Source organism: Notechis scutatus, chromosome 2 (assembly GCF_049901735.1).
Source record: "Notechis scutatus isolate UNSWTSFEM ecotype Mainland chromosome 2, rNotScu1.2, whole genome shotgun sequence".
NCBI lineage: Eukaryota > Metazoa > Chordata > Lepidosauria > Squamata > Elapidae > Notechis > Notechis scutatus.
The window spans coordinates 23015354-23035829 of record NC_142010.1 but is presented as its reverse complement, the minus strand read 5'-3'; the positions used below and the strand labels follow the sequence as shown (position 1 = coordinate 23035829).

At 40.5% G+C, this 20476-nt stretch overlaps 1 protein-coding gene across 5 annotated transcripts in view; it reads right to left on the bottom strand.

The window, feature by feature from the left end:
* The window catches only part of KLHDC8B (kelch domain containing 8B), a 60454-nt gene that overhangs the window by 35491 nt on the left and 4487 nt on the right, over positions 1 to 20476 (bottom strand). The window contains exons 1-3 of one of the 5 annotated variants that reach the window (XM_087954442.1): positions 18035 to 18081; positions 16836 to 16918; positions 2714 to 3565 (exon numbers count right to left, since the gene is read on the bottom strand). In XM_087954442.1, the coding sequence (XP_087810568.1) occupies positions 2714 to 3089 (376 nt within the window). In that variant the 5' untranslated portion in view covers positions 3090 to 3565; positions 16836 to 16918; positions 18035 to 18081. Of the gene's footprint in view, positions 1 to 2713; positions 3566 to 16835; positions 16919 to 18034; positions 18082 to 20476 lie in introns of those variants that run through there. The other 4 variants (XM_087954440.1, XM_087954441.1, XM_026682647.2 and 1 more) reach the window with 4 other exon arrangements.

Here is a 20476-nt window from a genome sequence, read left to right as displayed (position 1 = left end):
CCTTTTGCGACCTTCTGACAAGCAAAAGCAATGGGGAAGCTAGATTCACTTAACAACCAGGCTACTAACTTAACAACTGCAGTGATTCACTGAACAACTGTGGCAAGGAAGATCATAAAATGGGGCAAAACCTACTTAACAACAGAGATTTTGGGCTCAATTGTGGTCATAAGGTGGTGCAGTGGTTAGAGTGCAGTACTGCAAGCTACTTCTGCTGCAGCCGCTGACTGCTATTTGGCAGTTTGAATCCCACCAGGCTCAAGATTGACTCAGCCTTCCATCCTTCCGAGGTGGGTAAAATGAGGAGCCAGATTGTTGGGGGAAATAGGCTGACTCTGTAAAACCGCTTAGAGAGGGCTGTAAAGCACTGTGAAGCGGTATATAAATCTAAGTCCTATTGCTATTTTATTGGTTTTCTGATCCCCTTTTCCTTTTGAAACAGCTGGTACTTAAAACACACACACACAGCAATAGCACTTAGACTTATATACCGCTTTTATAGTGCTTTACAGCCCTGTCTAAGCGGTTTACAGAGTCAGCCTATTTCCTCCAACAATCTGGGTCCTCATTTTATCCACCTTGGAAGGATGGAAGGCTGAGTCAACCTTGAGTTGATCAAGATCGAACTCCAGACTGTGGGCAGAATTAGCCTGCAACACTGCACTGTAACCACTGCGCCACCACAGGTCTTACACACATAATGAAAGATTGCACATTTCCCATTACAAAGTTTAAAAAAAAACACCACAAGATTTCTTTGAGCGCAACAGGACATTCTTTTGTGCCTGCCTATCTTTATCTAGAAAGGCACCCTTACCTGCTCTATAGATGGTCCTCGACTTACGACCATTCATTCAATGACAGTTCAAAGTTACAACAGTGCCAGAAACAGTGGCATACAACCTGTACTCATAACTTACAACCATTGTACCGCGGTCATGTGATCGCAATTCAAGCACTTGGGTGATTTCTTCCAAAGAAGGCTCATTGCAGAAGCTCAGTGACCACCATAAAAATTGTCGTACAATTGAGTCCAACTCAACTTACAACCTCAATAACTTACCATGGAATATCCCAGTCCCAAAATGTTTGTTAAGTCAAGGACTACTTGTATAATATTTGTGTGCAGACTTTTAGCTCTGTGACCCCACTCAAAGCTTCATTCAGTTGTTAATTGTTAAGTTGGCATGAAGGAAAAACTATCAAATACATGGTAAAGGATAATTTTAACTTTAATTTTAAATTCGTTTAAACATGACTGAAAGGAAATGTCTTGGCCCTACCTGTTATTTTGGGGGGTGCTCCTCAAACCACAACAAACCTTCAAAAACCAACTGTTTTGTCCAACAGCCTGGGGGGAAAATATCAGCTATATTCCAAGGGTGTTAACCAGCACTGAAGCTCTGGGCATCCCTCTCCAACTTTTTTTAATGCTTACTTTTCAGCTATCAGCAAATTTGAATGAAAAATTAGATAAGTTCAGATAAGGTGGGAAGCAATGAAAAAGGAGAGAGAGAAAAATCATTTTAAAATGATAGCTTGAATTTTGAGAAGAGATTTTCTTTTAACTGGTCTGCTCTTTCACTGTGCCCGTTTCTTCCTAGCCACTTTGTCATGATGTCAGGATTCTGGAAGTTACTCCAATTAAATCATGAGCCTCGAGCCACACTCCCCAAACTAAAAAAGATTTATTTGAAGGTAACATTCTACACCTGGGATTTACCTGGGCATAGCCAACTCTGAGATATGTATTTCACTGTCACCCTTGATCCTGCTTTCCACCCCACCCCTCTGGGTGTATCATCCAACGAAAAACATCCATAGCCAAGAGTCATCAATCATGCTCTCCAATTAGATTTTTGCGTGGCAGAAGCTTCAGTCATCTAATCAGTGTTTGAAGAAAATATGAATGGAATGTACTTTCGATTCCACACTGCCGCCTGCTCTTTGAAACTCCCCCCCTCACACTTCTTTCTGTTGTAAACTATAAAACGTGTATACAAAATGTTTTATGAGTTGACACATGACACTTTCCAGAAAACCCCTTGGGCACCCATCGATTCACAAAAGACTGTGCCCCCGCCTCCCAAGCTAGCATAAATAAGTAGTGCTCAGCTTACAACAGTTCATTTAGTGACCGTTCAAAGTTACAACGGCACTGAAAAAAGTGACTTGTGACCATTTTTCACACTTACAACCGTTGCAGCGTCACGATCAAAATTCAGACGTGTGGCAACTGACTCATATTTATGACGATTGCAGCGTCCTCGGGTCACGTGATCCCCTTTTGCGACCTTCTGATGAAGCAAAGTCGGTGGGAAAGCCAGATTCACTTAACCGCCATGTTACTAACTTAACAAATGCAATGATTCACTTAATAACGGGGGCAAGAAAAGTCATTGGGCAGACACAGAGTATTTGCTACTGATCTTCTCCAGCCATCCCTGTGTGTTAAACAGATGATGTGCGGCAAGCTGCTGTGCCACACGAATCAGATGAGCTCGAGAAACAGGATATAAAGCACAGCCTAGAGTCCGAGCAGGCGGGTGGGTCCAATAGCTGATCGTTGGAGCAAACTGAATAGGCTTGCTCCCAGCTGATCCTTGAAGCTACCAGTTCGCCCAAACCAGGCCAAACCAGTAGAATCCCACCCGTGCTGTCCCTTCTCTAGCGCACCATCAACCCACCAAAATGGAGTAATTGGGCCACCTACCTTTCTCAAGGGCTGAGATGCCCATTGAAGGCTGAGCCAGGTCTTCTTTTTTCTCCCACCTGCCTTCATCCGTGTGATAGACTTCGACGGAGGCCAGGGGTCTCTGTATGGAGTCAACCCCACCAATCACCAACACTTCCTTGCCAAGCATCACAGCCGCTGCCCCTGCCCGTGGGGTGGCCATAGGAGGTAACGCCATCCATTTGTGGGAAACCACGTCCAACATTTCCAGGGTGTCCAATGGCTGGCCTTGCTGGCTGCAGCCCCCCACCACGAAGAGGTGTCCATCCTGATAGGTTGGGCTGCAGTAAACCCGACAGGTAGGCATGGGTGGGAAGGTCTCCCAGAAGAATGATTTGGTGTTGGCTGCTTCCATTTTGCCCCAGGGCCTGGCATCTCAGGAGACAGACATGGCGATTGTCCCTGCAGCGAGTTGGTGCCTCAGCATGGCAGCCTTCTGCATTGGGTCCCCGAAACTGGGAAAGATTCACCTGAAGCAAATCGAAGGGCTTATTTCCTCCACCTTTGCAACTCCACATCCACAATGAGGACCGAGGACGTTGGGAGGAAGTTCTGACTGCCGGGAGAGGCCAGGATGCCCCAAGGAAACAGGCAAAGACTGCCGTGATGACCAAGCATTGGGGTCTCCACAGGAGAAAGAACCATTCTTCTCCAGAATGGCTAGGAATAATTTGAAGGAATGGGTAGTCCAAACACCGAAGGTGATCAATAACACTGGAGGTCAACCCCTAACCATAAATGGCCAGTCAGTCTCAGAAACCAGGATATGTCCAGAAGGCTCTTCTGAATGAAATCAGTACCTCAGTGTCTCTGTATTGATGCTGAGTTCTGCTGCAGAGAGAGAGAGAGAGAAAGAGAGAGAGAGAGACAATACACAATGGCTGCTGTCAAGGAAGCCAGTTCGAGAAATGTAATCATGGTGAAAATCACTGACACTGGATTAAAAGCTAACTCCCAAATTAAACCCTTCAAGCTTCCATCTATCCTTCACAGCTAGGCAATAATCCCAGATCAAGCAAGAAGAAAAAGCTTCAACGGAGTAGCATTCAGTCTGAATTTCATAATAGCACTTTCACACATCCCAGGGGCTTCATTTGACCTCTGAGGTGGTCTTCTCCTGGAAAAAAGTAGTATCTCTTCTGAGAATGAGCTGTCCTGCAAGAGTCTTCTTTAAAAAGCCATGCCATTCGGGAATGGTTTAAGATGAGGCCTAGGACTTGGACCAAGGAAATCCAGGGTAATCATCACTCAGTTAGGGATTCACTGGGTAACTCTAGGACAGTGTTTCTCAGTCTTGAGGTGATGGACTTCAACTCCCAGAATTCCTCAACTTCATGTTTCTAGGCCAATCACTCTTTACTCAATCTGTCTCACAGATTATGATAAATCTATAAGAAATGTGGGAGCATTCTAATTTGTTTGTGAATGCAGAATCAAAGAGTTATTCTGAATTATTTAATGTGCATCTTCTCCCTCTTTGAGGGTAGATAGAGAACCCTTTCACTATTACTAGTCAAGTTCCCAGTGATCTTAATATTTTTAATTGTTTATAAACTGCCTTTATTATTTTTGCAAGGTGACAAACACACCTCCTCCTCCTTCCTCCTCCTATTTCATCCACCACAACAACCCTATGAGGCAAGTTGAACTGAGAGAGATTTACTGGACCAAGATCACCCAACTGGCTTTCATGCCCAAGGCAGAGCTTGAACTCATGGTCCCTTGCTTTCCAGCCTAGTGCTTTAACCACTAGACCAAACTGGCTCTCTTAATTATAGAAGCCCAGAGAAAAGCACTCACAATGTCCTTATATCAGCATCAATCTTAAGAAAGACCTTGTCAAATATGTAACCAGATACTCCAAGAGGACAAATCACAGCTGTGGGATACGTTCATATTTTGATGGAAGGACAACAGGTATTGAAAGGTAGACAAACTTAAGTAAACATGAAAGGTGACTTCCACCATTTACATAATTTCAAAGCAATTTCCTGGAAATATACAATAGTGATGTTGGTCACAAAAGATGAGAAAATTAGGAAGAGGGGGGAAGGAAGGCAGAGATTCTTGCTCACTTTCCTTTATAAATGGGAGTGTCCTATCTTGGCAAGTTTAAGACTTGTGGATTTCAACTCCCAGAATTTCCCAGCCAGCATGGGAATTGAAGACCACAAGCACTTAAAGTTGTCACACCTGCTTTATTGTATCAGCTGTAGTTCCAATTCAGAACTGTGACAGTTAATTGTTAATTCCACTTTCTGATCATAATCTCAATTGTGAAATAATTACATCCATGAAAGTGACACCTGTCCTAAGTCCTAAGGTATGAAATGCGCCTGCTTGGAAAATAAGTCTATAAGTCCAGATCACTGAATTTCCCTCACTTTTCGGCAACACCACTATGAAGTCCATTTCGATCTCCTCCCATGGCCTAGTCGGCTCTGCTACCATCTGTAGCAGTCCAGGGGTCGTGGTTCCTGGTTGTTTTTTCATCGCGACGCAGATGGTGCAACTCTTCACATAACTGTCCACGTCTTTCTTTATGTTGGGCTACCAGAATTGCCTCTGAGTTAAGTGTAAAGTCTTTAAGAACCCAAAGTGGCCTGCTGGTTTGGCGTCGTGGCTTCTCTGAAGGACTAGGGTGCGTTGGGATTCTGGGACATAGAGTTTTGTCCCCTTCCGCACTAGGTCATCCCTTTTTGTCAAGATGTGTTGATTGTCCCAGAACCATGGGTCTGCTAGAAGTTCGGTTTTGAGTTTCATAGTTAGGTCGTCTGCAGGTTGGTCTTGCCGATCGTGGTATTGCCAGGATCCTGGTCTTAAAAACTTAGAAATCACACAGGAGACAATTGACCATGGGCAATAGTTGAGGGCTTTCTCTTTCATTGACATTCAAGTCCACCAGTCTTGTCACAAGACCACGTCTTTAGCCACAAAATTAAGGGGAAGAAAAAAAAAATCTCATCTCCTGACAAGTCATAAATAACTATACGGTGAGAATCAATGCCTTTCGCTGCCTTGTAGTCACCTCTAATATACTTTTCATCAAGCCGCATTGATTGAGAATGGACATATCATACTTCTGAAAAGCCTGGAATTGCTTCTGAAAGAGTATGAAAAGCAACGACCCCTATGAAGTAATACTGAAAAGATATCTTAGGTGCAATTTAAAAGCAGGATGGTTTGATACATGTGCAAGTCACTCACACACACCTATCTACCCTTCAAAATCTTCAGTTGAGGGACTCTTGAAAGGAATCTTGCTGGTACATGAAATGAAGAATGTGGCCATCAAAACATGTCTTCTCGGTGGGGAGAAAATTCTTTCCAAAGTAATTTGCAATCAGCTTTATAGTGTTGCCTTTTTTGGCTGAAGACAGAAATATTTAACACATGATTAGGGTGCCAGAGGCTAAAAAATATAAAGAACAATTGCAGGAATTGGGTATGTCTGGTTTAATGAAATGAAGGACTAGGGGGTGACATAATAGCAGTATTCCAGTATCTCAGGGGCTGCCACAAAGAAGAAGGAGCCAAGCTATTCTCCAAAGCACCTGAAGGCAGGACAAGAAATAACTGGCGGAAGATAATTTAAGTTTAAAGATCATTAAACTAAGGAGGAATTTCATGACAGTAAACAATCAGTTGAATAGCTGGCCTTCAGAGGTTGTGGGTGCTCCACCACTAGAGGTTTTTAAGAATTTGTCCAGAATGGTAGAGGGTCTCCTGCTTGAGCAGGGGGTTGGACTAGAAGACCTCCAAGGTCCCTTCCAAATCTGTTATTCTCTTACAGCTGGAATTGTAGGGACTGCTTTTATGCTGTGGTGGCTTTCATATGTATTTACTTAATCGTGTTTTTCCCATTTAGGGTAGGCAGGCTTATGCAAAGCATAGACAAGGATTCAAAATTAATAAGGGAAATAAAATACAGGGAGTCCTTACAACAGGTGCTTACAACAGTTGCTTGATAACTGTTCAAACTTACTACCAACCTGAAAAAAAGAGACTTCTAGCCCAGATTTGAAATTCCAATGCCCCCTCTGCATTAATGTGACAGAATTTCACGGGCTTGGCAACATGGAAATATTTACAACTATTTGCACCATTCTGCAGTCACATGACTGCATTTTACAACAGTTTTGTGGAAAACTGGTGGTTTTTTTTGGCAAAACTGCACCTATATCAAACCATTGGTTCTCTTAATGACTGAGTATATGCTTAATAACCACACTGATTCGCTTAACAACTGCCATAATTAAAATTATATTATATTGAATTATGAGGTTGAGTTGGTGGGTTTATTTATTTTTTTTTTTTTTTTTGTTATTTTTGTTTTGTTTGTTTTTTTTTTTTTTTTTTTTTTTTTTTTTGTTTTGTTTTTTTTTTTTTTTTTTGGAACAATTCTTTTTTTTTTTCCCCTTTACTGTTTTATTAAAAAAAAAATTTTTTTTTTTTTTATTTCTCTTATAAAAGGTCAAAATATTGGGTCAATCATTTGACTGATTGTTACTGGAGACTCTAGGATGGTTATATGTCAAAAAGTACCTAGAAAGGCAGGAGAGAAGAAGAAACCTACTACTTTATACCAAAACTATTCCCTACATAGGTGTTTCTCAACCTCCGCAATTTTAAGATCCGTGAACTGGGGCATTCTGGGAGTTGGAGTCCACTCAAAGCTGCTGAGGTTGAGAAACACCACCCTAAACCTCTCCGTACCTCCAGTATCTTTCCATCTTTGCAAGCCATCCTTGCCTCTAGCTTGTCAACCCGTTTTTCATACTTTGGTATCATTGTTCTTTAAGCTTCTCACCTCATTCTTTTTGAGGATTTCATTAATACCATCCAGTCAAGATTTCCTTGTTTTCCCCCCCCTTTCTCTCAACCCATCGGTTTTTCCTTTATGTCAGGACTGGGGAACAATGGCCCTCTTCTGACATGTATACTTCAACTCCCAGAATTCCTGAGCCAGCCATGCTGGGAGTTGAAGTCCACACATCATAAGAACGCCATCATTCCCCAGCCCTGCTTTATGTAATTGCCATACAATCCCATCCTCATTTATTCTTCCTATCTGACTATCCCCCCCGCAATGCAATCTACTGCTTTTATACTGGTCATTTATGTATTCAACCCACGTTCATTCATCACCTATATTTCACGATCAATTCTTGTTTTTCCCTATATACTTTCTATTTATTGCATCCTCACCTCCATTTTATGTTTCACACTCAATTACTCTGTATAATGGACAGAAGCGGACTCTTATTCACAGCTCTTTTTTTTACTTCTTTTGGCAAAACATTTGAAAGGCTGCCGGCCACCCACTTCCCTTCTATTCACATTAGTCCATTAAAATTTCTCCCTTGTCCTATTCCATCAAATGACACGACTTCATCTACTTCCTCTAGTTAGTCACCTTTTATGTAAAACTTGACATTTTGATTCCTCGTTCTTCCTATATAAACCCCTGGAGAATATAATTAAAGGATATTACGTAAAAGTAAAGAAAAATCATTTAAAAAGAATAAACATAATAAATTATTGTGACTGGCTCTTGGAAGAGAAAAGAAATCAATACAGTTGAAAGCTGGGTGTTCCTAAAAGCTGCATTTTTGTGTAGGATTGTCATTTTTCACACCACTGATGCAGGACTATTACGTAGTAAATCTTCTGATCTGCAGAAGTTAGCCAGTGATTGTGATTATATTATCTAAAAGTTTTTCCTTGCTGAAAAAAAAAGCATGTTTTCCTTCATTTCAAGAAATCAAAGGGCTTCTAAATGCACACGACAAGCAAGAGAATATTTGCAGCTCAGGGTTGAACTGTGGGGTCCTTGGTGTTCTTTGAGCTTGGATGTTTTCTTGCAGATATTTCATTACCAAACTAGGTAACATCACTAGCACTGATGATGTTACCTAATTTGGTAATAAAACGTCTACAAGAAAACAACCAAGTTCAGAGAGCACAAAGGACCTCACATGAACAAGGTCAATTTGGCAAGTTTATCTGTTCAACCCAATGGGCAAAAACTTATCTTTGGTGCAATCATTAATGAACTTCAACTCCTTAATGTCAGAATACCATGAAATCAGGGAAGAGAGCAAAGACACAGCAGACATTTTTAGGATTTTGGATGTTCAACCAACTTGCTACTTTATTCCCTGCGTAACTCCACAATCTCTGCAACGGACATACAATCCCTAACTGTTCCATCTAAACTCCACCTGAGGTTTTTCATTTGTAGCTGGTCCCTGAGTGTGATAAACTCCCTCTTGTTAAATCTTGTGGTCTAGGACAGGGGTGTCCAACCTTGGCAACTTTAAGACTTGTGGACTTCAACTCCCAGAATTCCTCAGCCAGCTTTGCTGGCTGAGGAATTCTGGGAGTTGAAGTCCACAAGTCTTAAAGTTGCCAAGGTTGGACACCCCTGGTCTAGGAGGACTCCATGATTCACTTATTTTCAACTCACCAAATTAGGTACTTCGGTAGCTTAAGAACAGCTGGCTGCAGAATTTAGTAACACAGACACAAATACTAAATATGTGTCCCTCCCAATCAGAAATAGTTTTGCCTATGGGGACCGTTCCACTCAGAGGAGAAGAAAAGGTGTTTTGCTTTTGTTATCTTCTGCACTTATGGGAACCAGGGAAGTATAAAGGCTTATAAAAAAAAAACCTCAAAAATAAAAAAAGTAAAAGTTGAACCTATTTGCAAGATTATATGCAATCCTTGGAGTTATGATCTCAATTGGGATCAGAATTTCCATCGAAAGTCAGCACAGTCATAAATTGATTTCAATTTTACAACCATTTTTCCAGCTGTTGTGAAACCAATTCAGCTTCCCTAACTGGTGTTTTTTTTTTTAATTGGAAATGAGTGAACAAGGTCCCAAATGGCAATCCTATGACTCCAGGGCATTGCAACTGTTCCTAAATGCGAGCCTATTGCCAAGCACCTGAAAGCAATCACATGACTGCGGGGGGTGATGTGGTAGTCCTAAAAATGCAAGCATCACTTTTTCTGAGGCTGTTATAACTCTGAACTGCTGTTAAACAAATGGTTGTAAGTTGAGGATTACATATAAGAACTATACGGTTCCTTAATAGCATTAGTGACCATCCAAGAATTCTCAGACGTATATTTATGATAAGCTTTAAAGAAAAGAAGAAGAAGAAAAAAAGAATTGGAGCAGCAAAGAGCCAGCTGATGAAAGATGAAGACAGATCAAGTCCAAGAAAGGAGATACCACAAAAAGTTATACTGGAGGCCACTCTTCATAAGGAAGATACTAAACAGAAGAACAAACTTGGTGGACAAGTATAACAATCAAAAGAAAGAAATATAGAATATTTCAGCACCGAGAACTCTGAATTCTCAGGCCTTCAGTGAAAGAAAGATACTGTGGTAGAGGAGTACAGGGAAATAGAATAGAATAGAATAGAATAACAGAGTTGGAAGGGACCTTGGAGGTCTTCTAGTCTAACCCCTTGCTCAGGCAGGAAACCCTATACCATTTCAGGCAAATGGTTGTCCAATCTTTTCTTTAAAACTTCCACTGATGGAGCCCCCACAACTTCTGGAGGCCAGTTGTTCCACTGGTTAATTGTTCTAACTGTCAGGAAATTCCTCCTTAGTTGCTTCTCTCCTTGATTAGTTTCCATCCATTCCTTCTTGTCCTGCCTTCAGGTGCTTTGGAGAATAGCTTGGCTCCCTCTTCTTTGTAGAAAAAGATAAAGAGGACATTTGTGGTAGCCGTTGGCTCACTATCGAAGCAAATATGTGTCCAGCAGCCCCAATGCCTTATGAAGTAGGTTTCTCTACTAGGAGCAAGTTTCAGAGACGTGACAGAACTACATTTCCAAGACTGATCTAGACCATTGGCAATTATCTGATAACCGGCCTCTGAGATAAGTTGGTTACACTTCCCAAGGACAGGTAAGAACATGTTTCTTCGAAACACGCAGAATTAGAAAACTCTGAAGAACTTCAAAAAAGAACCCAAACACTGTGGAGAGAAGCAGAAGTGTTGCCCCAACAGATCTATTAAAACAGTCAATGAATATTAGGGAGAAAAGCTCATAAAATTAATGATGTTCATTGTCCAAAGACTAATGCTCAGAGTACTGGAAAAATGTGAGATGAGCCTCATTAGGAAAGTAAATACAGTTTAACAGATGGAAGGAGGCCCCAATGATGGAAGTTGAAGGATACCGTATTGTCAAAATTAACAAGTGTCAGAAAAAGAGAAGGTGCACTTGTATGTTAAAAGTGTTCACTACAGCTCTACCGGCAATGGTGTCAAAAGCATCCAGATAAAAAGAAGCACAAGAGCTAAAAATAATACTATGAGGGATCAGTTAGGTTACCTCAGAGTCCTGGGGCCCCAATTCATTGTTATTTTTATTAATAACTTAGAAGGGCAGATGGGAAGAAGGCCTATGAAATCTCTACCTGACAGCGATTTGGATGGAATAGCCTAGAACAGAGAAATACAAATAAAATGATCTTTCAGTCTAAAACAGTGCTTCTTAAACTTTTTTCTCTGAAGACCTTTCAGAGGGAGGAATCCAAAATAGCTTTTGTTTATATGCCTTGTATTCACTGATATTTACTATATTAAAAATTAAAAAGGGATGCATTTGCTGTGGCTACAGTTTCTCACGATTGTTTGATCGGATTTTAATAGTGTATTACTTTTTAACTTAGGCTGGAAAATCTTTCTGATCTTGCAGAGCTCTGAGAGAATCTAGGGGGACTCCCAAGCAACCTAAGACCATACTTTTAAGAAACACTGGCCTGGAGAAATGAGTTGAAATGAATTAAGTGAAATTTAATAGAAATTTAAAGTTATTCCCTTAGGAGATAAGAACCAAGTGCAGAGCTATGATACTGGGGGCTGGAAATCAGAGTCAACACGGGGATCATAACCAAACAATGAAGCCCATCCTTGTTTTTACATGATGTGTGTTAAAAAGAGTTTCGAAATGTGGTTATAGCCACCATCTTGAATTATTTTTTGACATCATAGAATCATGGGGCCAGAACCGGAGTGGGATTCCACCAGTTCGCACCTATTCGCTAGAACCGGTTGTTAATATTCTAAGCAGTTAAGAGAACCAGTTGTTAGAAGAAATTACTGGCCTAATCCTGTAAGGAAGGCAGGAAGGAAACATTCTGGTGTTGCTTACCGAAACTCCCTCTCCGTTAACCCTTATTACATCCTTGGCAGGACTAGACTTCTTGTCTCAAGAACTTCTCTGGAGTTTTTTCCCCCTCCTTTGCTGGTACTTTGCTTATGTGGAGTGACCATTCAAAGTTACAATGGCACTGAAAAAAGTGACTTATGACCATTTTTCACACTTACAACTGTTGCAACATCCCCTCAGTCACGAGAGGCCAGGCGAGGAGATGCGTGCCTTGATGTGAGTGATGTTCAGTTGGCCACTACCAAGCCACGCCCACCAACTAAGCCACGCCCACAGAACCGGTTGTTAAAAAATTTGAATCCCACCCCTGGGCCAGAAGGGACCTTGGAGGTCTTCAACTTCCTCCCCAAGGCAGGAGTCCCTTGCCTCCATTGATACTGGTACCCATGGAAAAAGAAAAAGACTGAAAAAGATTGTTGAGTACAAATTAAGTATGCCATCAGTGTAAAGTGTCTGTAAGAAGGCAAATGTAACATTTAGGTTAGGGTTAATATTCAAATAATGGAGCACTAATAATTCTACTTTATTCTATATAATTCTTTGGTCAGGCCCTTCAAGCACTGCATCCAGTTCTGGGCATTATAGTTTTAAAAAAACTGGAAACAGTTCCTAGGATGGCAGTTAGAACAGTGTAGAATGAAGAGATAGAATAGAATAGAATAGAATAGAATAGAATAGAATAGAATAGAATAGAATAGAATAGAATAGAATAGAATAGAATAGAATAGAATAACAGAGTTGGAAGGGACCTTGGAGGTCTTCTAGTCCAACCCCCTGCTTAGGCAGGAAACCCTTCACCACTTCAGACAAAATGGTTATTCAACATCTTTTTAAAAACTTCCAGTGTTGGAACAGTCACAACTTCTGGAGGCAGGTTGTTCCACTGATTAATTGTTCTAACTGTCAAGAAATTTATCCTTAGTTCTAAGATGCAGAAGGAACTGACCATGTTTAACTTAGGAGAGATATGACGTACTCTTGAAGTACCAAAAAGAATGATATATAAAATATTTACATTTATTTTTGTTTTATTTATTAATTTTTTTAGCTGCCCATCACATGACTATATAAAGTGCAACTTTATATAGGTTACATCTATATAAACTATATAAAGTTAAAACATCACATCACTATATAAAGTACAACTTTATATACGTAGGTACAACTATATAAAGTTAAAACGTATCTCTTATTATTCTAGGGAATAGGACACAAAATAATGGAATAATAAGTCACGCAGATTCAGATTGAACGTTTGAAACGTCTAACAGAAAGATAATTTTGACAGTGCAATCTTCTTCCTTAGATGTATCTAAGCAGAAGCTGACAATTACTTGCCTGAAATTCTTCAATTTGTATTTTTGAGATACACAATGGTTTGGACTCAATGTGACCTAAATGACACCTTCTGATTCTGGGATTCAATAATATTTATCAGGAATCCACTCATGTCCCCAAATAATTTTATTTTTTCCCATGCACTTTTTACAGAAATATACCATTATTTTAAGTACATATTAACAGAAGTGCAGACTGCAGTTTAAAAGAGACCAGGGTGAACAGGTCTCCGGGCAATCTGCATTAATCAGCAGAGATTCCTGACTTCCAATCATTCAGCAGAAAATCTTGATGGGATTGGAAACATATCACTGTATTCTTTCACTCATTTTAATATTCAAAATGATTTTTATATGCAGTTCTTTAATAATAAACATGCACATCTGGCTTCAGCTGCCAGATTTCAACATTTTTATGAGAAAGTTTCCATAAGCCTGAATTTAGCTTTCTAGCTCTTTCTTTACAAATCCACTATAAATGCATTCCATAGGAAAGAGATTATAGGTTCTTGACAGATGTAAAAAAAAAAATTATGAGAAGATGTATCTTGCCTCTAAATACTGATTTTTAAGAAACAACAATAGGAGAAAGTTACGCTATTGCCATTTTGTCTGGCTTCTAGACATTTAAGAACTGGCTGGCCATTTTAGGAAAAAGATGATTGGTGAAAATTATGTTATTTGCACATCCTTGGAAATAACAAACTGAATGTCACACACTGAATAAACTAATACAGACTTGCTTTAAAAACATGGCAGTGTTTTCCTATGATTTAGAAATGAGCTTAACAGAACAACAAAAATTGCTTCAGGAAACCACAGAGAACATTTAATAAGAGCCTAGTTTCAATTGTCTTGCAATTGGAGATGCAATCTTGGAGCTGAAACAGGAACTGACATGTTTCGATCTCATCCTAGTACTGTCACACTTGGTGCCAATATCAACAGGACTGTTAATACATCTTCACTATAGCCAATTTCAAAGCACCTTTGTTGTTCTTGATTACATATTGACTCTATTCTACTTGGAACGATCAACACATCAAGAACTGTGGATTTTTCAGGCATAAGAGATATTATATACTACTGAAAAGAGATATCTATACTTGATTTGTAGCAATGGATTACTAGTATAGGCTAAAAGTAATCCTTGCTTGATGACCGCCTGATGTTATGATGCCGGTGAAAAAATAACTTTATGACCACATGCTTTAAGACCGTCACAGTGTTCCCACAGTCACATGATCAATAGTCAGGTTCTTCCAGCTTCTGACAAGCAGAATCAATGGAGAAATTGGCAGTAAAATCACAAGTTGTGGTCATATAATGTCTGACTTAATAACCATGGGTAATTTGCTTAATGACTATGGCAGAAGTGATGGTCGTGTCTGTCATGGTCAGGTGATGTCTTGTTTAATGACTGCACTGCTTAGTGCTGGAATTGCCAGTTCCAATTGTGGTTGTTAAGTGAGGATGACCTGCATTATTTGTCAAGATTTCAATTACTTTTTTTAAATATGAGGGCAAGGAAAACTTCCAAGGAATAAGATCACAGCTGCTGAATTTATTTTCTTTATAACATAATGGTTCGAGCCAGCATATCGATAAATATTTATGAAATGTAAATTTTATCCAGACCTAAAAATAGGAAGCCTTTTCTTAGAGAAACTCATCTGGATACCTGGCTAGAAATAATGTGATTTTCAGATTCCCCTGAGTAAGACTACTATAGAGTAATATGATGTGATCCTAGAAGCCGTAGTATTTTTTTTTAAAGTGTTATTGAGTAATGGATGCCTGAAAGGCCAATTCTGAGTCATATTTTGCTGTCTGGTTGGAAGATAGGTCAGGTATTTTTAAATGAATCCCCTGGATACGCAACATCCCCGCTGAAACAACCGAGCTAAAGAAAGGATTTCAGAACAGGATGATATTCACAAATACTCCCCATCATCTCTCATCAATGTCACTTTTGTCCAAAAGAAAGGAGTGGGTCTTCGAGGAATTTGCAAACATTTATACCCTATTTCCTATGCCTTCAGTGGTGATCTTTCAGCAGCCTTCTACCTTGAAACTGAGGTAGTGCTCTCTATGGTGCAGTTTTATCCAAGGAGTTCAGGACAGGTATTCTTCACTTACTGGGCACCTTGTTTAGCAGCTATTTGCAGTTACTGTAGGAAATGAGCAGGCTGAGCTCGAGGGAGGAGTCAAGAGCGTCATGAATTTGGAGTCCTTTCGTGCCCACAAGAGGTCTAAGTGCAGCCCATCTTGAATTCTGTTGACTCTTATTTGCCGCTAATTTGCCTTAACCATTAATTGTTGAGATTCTTGTTGGTGGAAATTCTCAGTCATCCAGGTCATGGTTGTCCTAAAGATGCTTTTTCAAAAGGCAACTGGATTTTCTTTGTTTTTCTTTGTTTCACTTCTCATCCAGAGGTGGTATTCAGCAGGTTCTGACCAGTTCTGGAGAACTGGTAGTGGAAATTTTGAGTAGTTTGAAGAACTAATAAATCCCACCTCTGACTGGCCCCGTCCCCATCTCTTCTCTGCCTCCTGAGTCCCAGCCGATCGGCTTGGTCTTCTTTTGTTGCCCTGCACAGAAGAACAGAGCTGGAAAGCAGGTTAGTGGGGTGGGGAGGGAATGGGGATTTTGCAGTATCCTTCCCCTGCCATGCCCACCAAGCCATACCCACCAAGCCACGCCCACAGAACCGGTAGTAAAAAAATTTGAATCCCACCACTGTTTCCATTCAAGAAGCTTCTTCAGAACTAAAGAAGCTTCTTGGATGAGAAGCGAAACGTCTTCAAGCAAAAACAAAGAAAATTCAGTTGCCTTTTGAAAAAGCGCCTTTGGGAGTTCAGATTCTTGTTGAAAGATAGCACGGTATAAACTTGGACTCATTTGAACCAACCTGGTTCCTGATTTCTTGTGCTTGCCGGTTGCAATGGCACTGAAAAGGTGACTTTATGATTGGTCCTCGTAATTACAACCCGTGCAGCATCTTGTGGTCAGACAATCACCACTGGGTGTCTTGCGACTAGTAGCAGAGCCAATGGAGAAGACAGCAGTAGACCTGGAAGTCATGGTCATGTGAAGTTTCGTTTAACAACCATGGTGATTCACCTAACAACTGCAGCAGAAGCGAGGCTGTAATTCCATCACAGTCACATGACATTTGCTTAGCAACTGCAGGCCTAAGCAATGGAGTTGCCATTATAGCAGTTAAACAAGAACTATCTCTGTGAAAACTATGGAAATGAACAGAAATCAACTGCCTGATAGCTTTGGCTACCCATGCAGTTCTGTGAAGCAATTATTATTATTATTATTATTATTATTATTATTATTATTATTATTATTATTATTATTATTATTTTAAATGTGGTGCTTTCACAAAGCAAGACTCGTAGGATAGCTAGCTGGAATTACTTCACTCCCACTTTTACCGTCTTATACCTCTGTGAAAGGCTTCAGAGTTCAGCTTTAAACCATCAGAAAAATCTTTTTTATTAACTTGAGTCCAATAAGCCCAAATTCATTTGAAGGATCATGCTCACCGCAGGTAAAAGGAAGTTAGAGAGTTGCTTCTGTTCTATATTCTGAATGGAATGTGCCTGTTTTGCTACCATAAGCTGAAAGCCTGCAAATTAAAATAACCAAAACAAAAGGCAAGGGGGAAAAAAACAGGGTAAGCAGCAAGGAAAAGAGCCTAAATTGAAGATCTTTCAAGAAAGGAAAATTAGACAGAAAAAAATAAACATTCTGTACAATACCCAAGTTCCCCACTTTGTCAAGGTCAATCCTGAATTTTGCTACCTCCACCAATAAATATGTGCATGTGACATACTGGCATATGTGTATGCATATATGTATTTCCCCAGAGTGGGGAAAAATAGTTCTTAGATGAGTGGAATCAATTAAATCGAGTTGATCCATAGAGATACAAGGCCAAAGTTAGTTATCTTATTAAAACAATCCCATAGGTTTGCAATAGGAAACTTTTTGGCATCTAAAATTCTCAAACTCCCACCTCCCCTTAATTTATGGGAAATGTTCCCCTCCCTATTTTATTCATTTACTGCGTAATTCCTGAGCTCCATTAGTAACTTGAGATCCTTTACCCATGAATAAGTATGTTTACATCATCTGTTGCTTATGGATTAGTCTCTCCTGCCTTTCTGAGATGTATAAATATGAGTGCATCCCTTTGTTGGGTGGGGGTCTCTTTAAATATTCCCTTGGAGGGAAGTCCTACCAGTGCATGCTGTCTAATGAGGATTTGCTTTGGGTCCTGCATTTAATTCCATAGTTCATATCTGTCACAGGCTACCTTCCCTCCTGCAAAGGGCAGGGCAAAACAATAAGAATGTATTCTGGGGTGTGTGAGTCTAGGCTGGAGCTGCCATACCTAAAGATGAAGCAGGCACATAAGCAGGTGTGGACAAAAGCCTGGAATCTTCGGAAAAAGAACTAGCAGTAAGAACAAGCCAAGGGGTTAAGAAAACAAAGGGAAAAAATGTCAGCTGAGCCAATCAAAAGAAATCGGCCCTGGGCACATGGAAAACTCCTCCCCTCCCAAAAATCCCATCAGCAGCTACCACACGTGGGAATAAAACAAAGCAAGGAATTTGAGGAATAGAAGGGGTTGGCTTCCTTCTTTCTGGCTAGTGCCTCCCAGTCTAGTTAGAAGTGGGTAAGTGTGTATATGGGTTTGTGTGTGTGTGTTGTGCAGGGGTAGTATTCAGCAAGTTCTGACCCGTTCTGGAGAACCGGTGGCGGAAATTTTGAGTAGTTCGGAGAACCGGCAAATCCCACCTCTGACTGGCCCCGCCCCCATCTATTCTCTGCCTACCGAGTCCCAGCTGATTGGCTGGGTCTTCTTTGGTTGCCCTGCACAGTAGAACGGAGCTGGAAAGCAGGTTAGTGGGGTGGGGAGGGAATAGAGATTTTGCAGTATATCCTTCCCCTGACACCCCCACCAAGCCACTCCCACAGAATCTGTAGTAAAAATTTTGGAATCCCACCACAGGTGTTGTGTATGATAAAGAGACAGAGACAGAGATAATGCAAATGAATATATTGTAACCAGTGAAGTTTTGCTATTATTTTAAATTCACTTGGTCCCCATGTATTCTAAAGAACCAGTTGTGTCTTGTGTCTTGGTGTTTGGTTGAAAGTCATTTGAGTGTGGCTGTTTTCTAGGCCTGTAAGCGTGTAAGCGAGCGACCATAAGCTGAACACATAACTAGGGTCCTTGGTGCTCTTTGACTTTGGTTGTTTTCTTGCAGACGTTTCATTACCCAAGTAGGTAACATCACCAGTGCTAGAAGGGAGTAGGGTTTCTCTTTGCTTATATATTCGTGGCTTGTCCTGTCAGTGTTGGTGGGAATGCTTCCTTCATTAGGCTGTTGTTTACTCTTAGCTTGTTGAGTAATGAAATGTTTGCAAGAAAACAACCAAGCTCAGAGAGTACCAAGGACCCCACAGTTCAACCTTGAGCTACAAATACTCTATCAAGATTATTACTTTGACTAATAAGGATAATTCAATTAGTTGAATTAGACAACTAATTATAAAACCAATTGAATCCTGCATACACCAATTATTCTAACATACCTGCAGATTCTCCTTCCTTCCTTACAACAAAAATGGTAAAAACAGGTAAATAAAAGACAGCAAAATTCTAAAAGACATTTTCCAGATAAACCATCTCAAATAATAGCTAACCTTTAAAGATATCCAAGCTTTGTGAGAAGAGTGACAGTCGCTTCCTCCTCTTCCTTATTCTTTTCAAAAACTTCTATTCTTGCTAGGATTAAACAACCCTGCATCTTCCCAGCTCTTTGCAATTAAAAACACTCTCTTCCTATGCACACATACTATGGATTTTGGAGCCTGGCCTTCAGGCGTGAAAGGATGCTGAAGCCTGCAACAACTTTTGCCTATTCTTCACACCTCTGAATCAACTATTTTGATTCAGATGCCAATGTCAAGCATCAGTTTCCCCATCGTTCTTCATAAGTCACAAGAAGGAGAAAAAAACCCAAGATATTCAGAATACATACCGATGATTCCAAGCGTGTATAGTAAACACACAGAATCGTGGAAGCTTAGAAAAAGAAGAGAAATCTGAAGGAGACCTAATTCAAGACCCACAGCACTGGATTCAACAAGGAAGCAGAAACAAGAAAAAAGCACCAGCGATTCTTTTGGGAAGTCGGCTCTATCAGGCTTCCTCTCTTTCCCAGCCATAATCCTTCAATCAGATTGCAGAGGAAGTCATTGAGATTGTTATAATATTAAACGGAGACCATCTATTTTTTCTTTTTCTTTTCCCCCCTTCTACACATATACGGCAGTTTTCTATATTAAAGCATGAACAGGGACTGACTGCTTCTTACCTTCACACAAACATATACTTTGCATCGGGAACCTTTCCAACGAAATGCAAAGTAAAAGCATTTTTTTAAAATCCATGTCACTGCCCTCATCAATTAGCCCACCCTGCGTTTCTCTCTCTTATAGCTAAATTCTTTGTCTGGCCTGATATTCCTTTGAATTCCCAAAGGTGGGGCAGAAAACAGATGTGCAGGAGAAAATCAGTGTACAAAGAGGAGGTTTAGCAACTGTCACCTGTCTGTCAGCTCTCTCTGAAAAATCTCTCCTCCCTCATTTATTCTTGCTCTCAACTATCCACGGGGAGCTTCCTTAAATAGGAAAGAGGGAGGAGGAATGGAAGCAGTTGGAAAATGAAGCTTAGCTGCAGTGCTCTCCCAGGCGTGATTCTTGAGCCTGGTCCTGGCTGAACCTGAACCCCAAGCCCTGCCAAGGAGGTATGATTCTGCACCTGGGTACTGGGTGTTTTAAAAACAAATAAGGTAACATCGAATTGACAGGTAAAACATGGGAGAATATATCCTACTTTAGGATAAAGCATAGATATCTCTGAGCAAGGATCCAGAAAAGAGGAAGAGGAAGAGGACTCTAATTTTACTGGGGTGAAGGAGGGAAAAACAAAATACTACCATGCTTCTTTAACTCGGGTTCGCTGGCTGTTCATAATCTGGAAGTTCATCAGTGTGGAGAAGAAACCTTATCTTAAATGTATTACTTGGATCAGGGGTCTTCAAACTGGACAGCTTTAAGACTTGTGGACTTCAACTCCCAGAATTCCTCCTCCAGTCATGTTAGCTCGGGA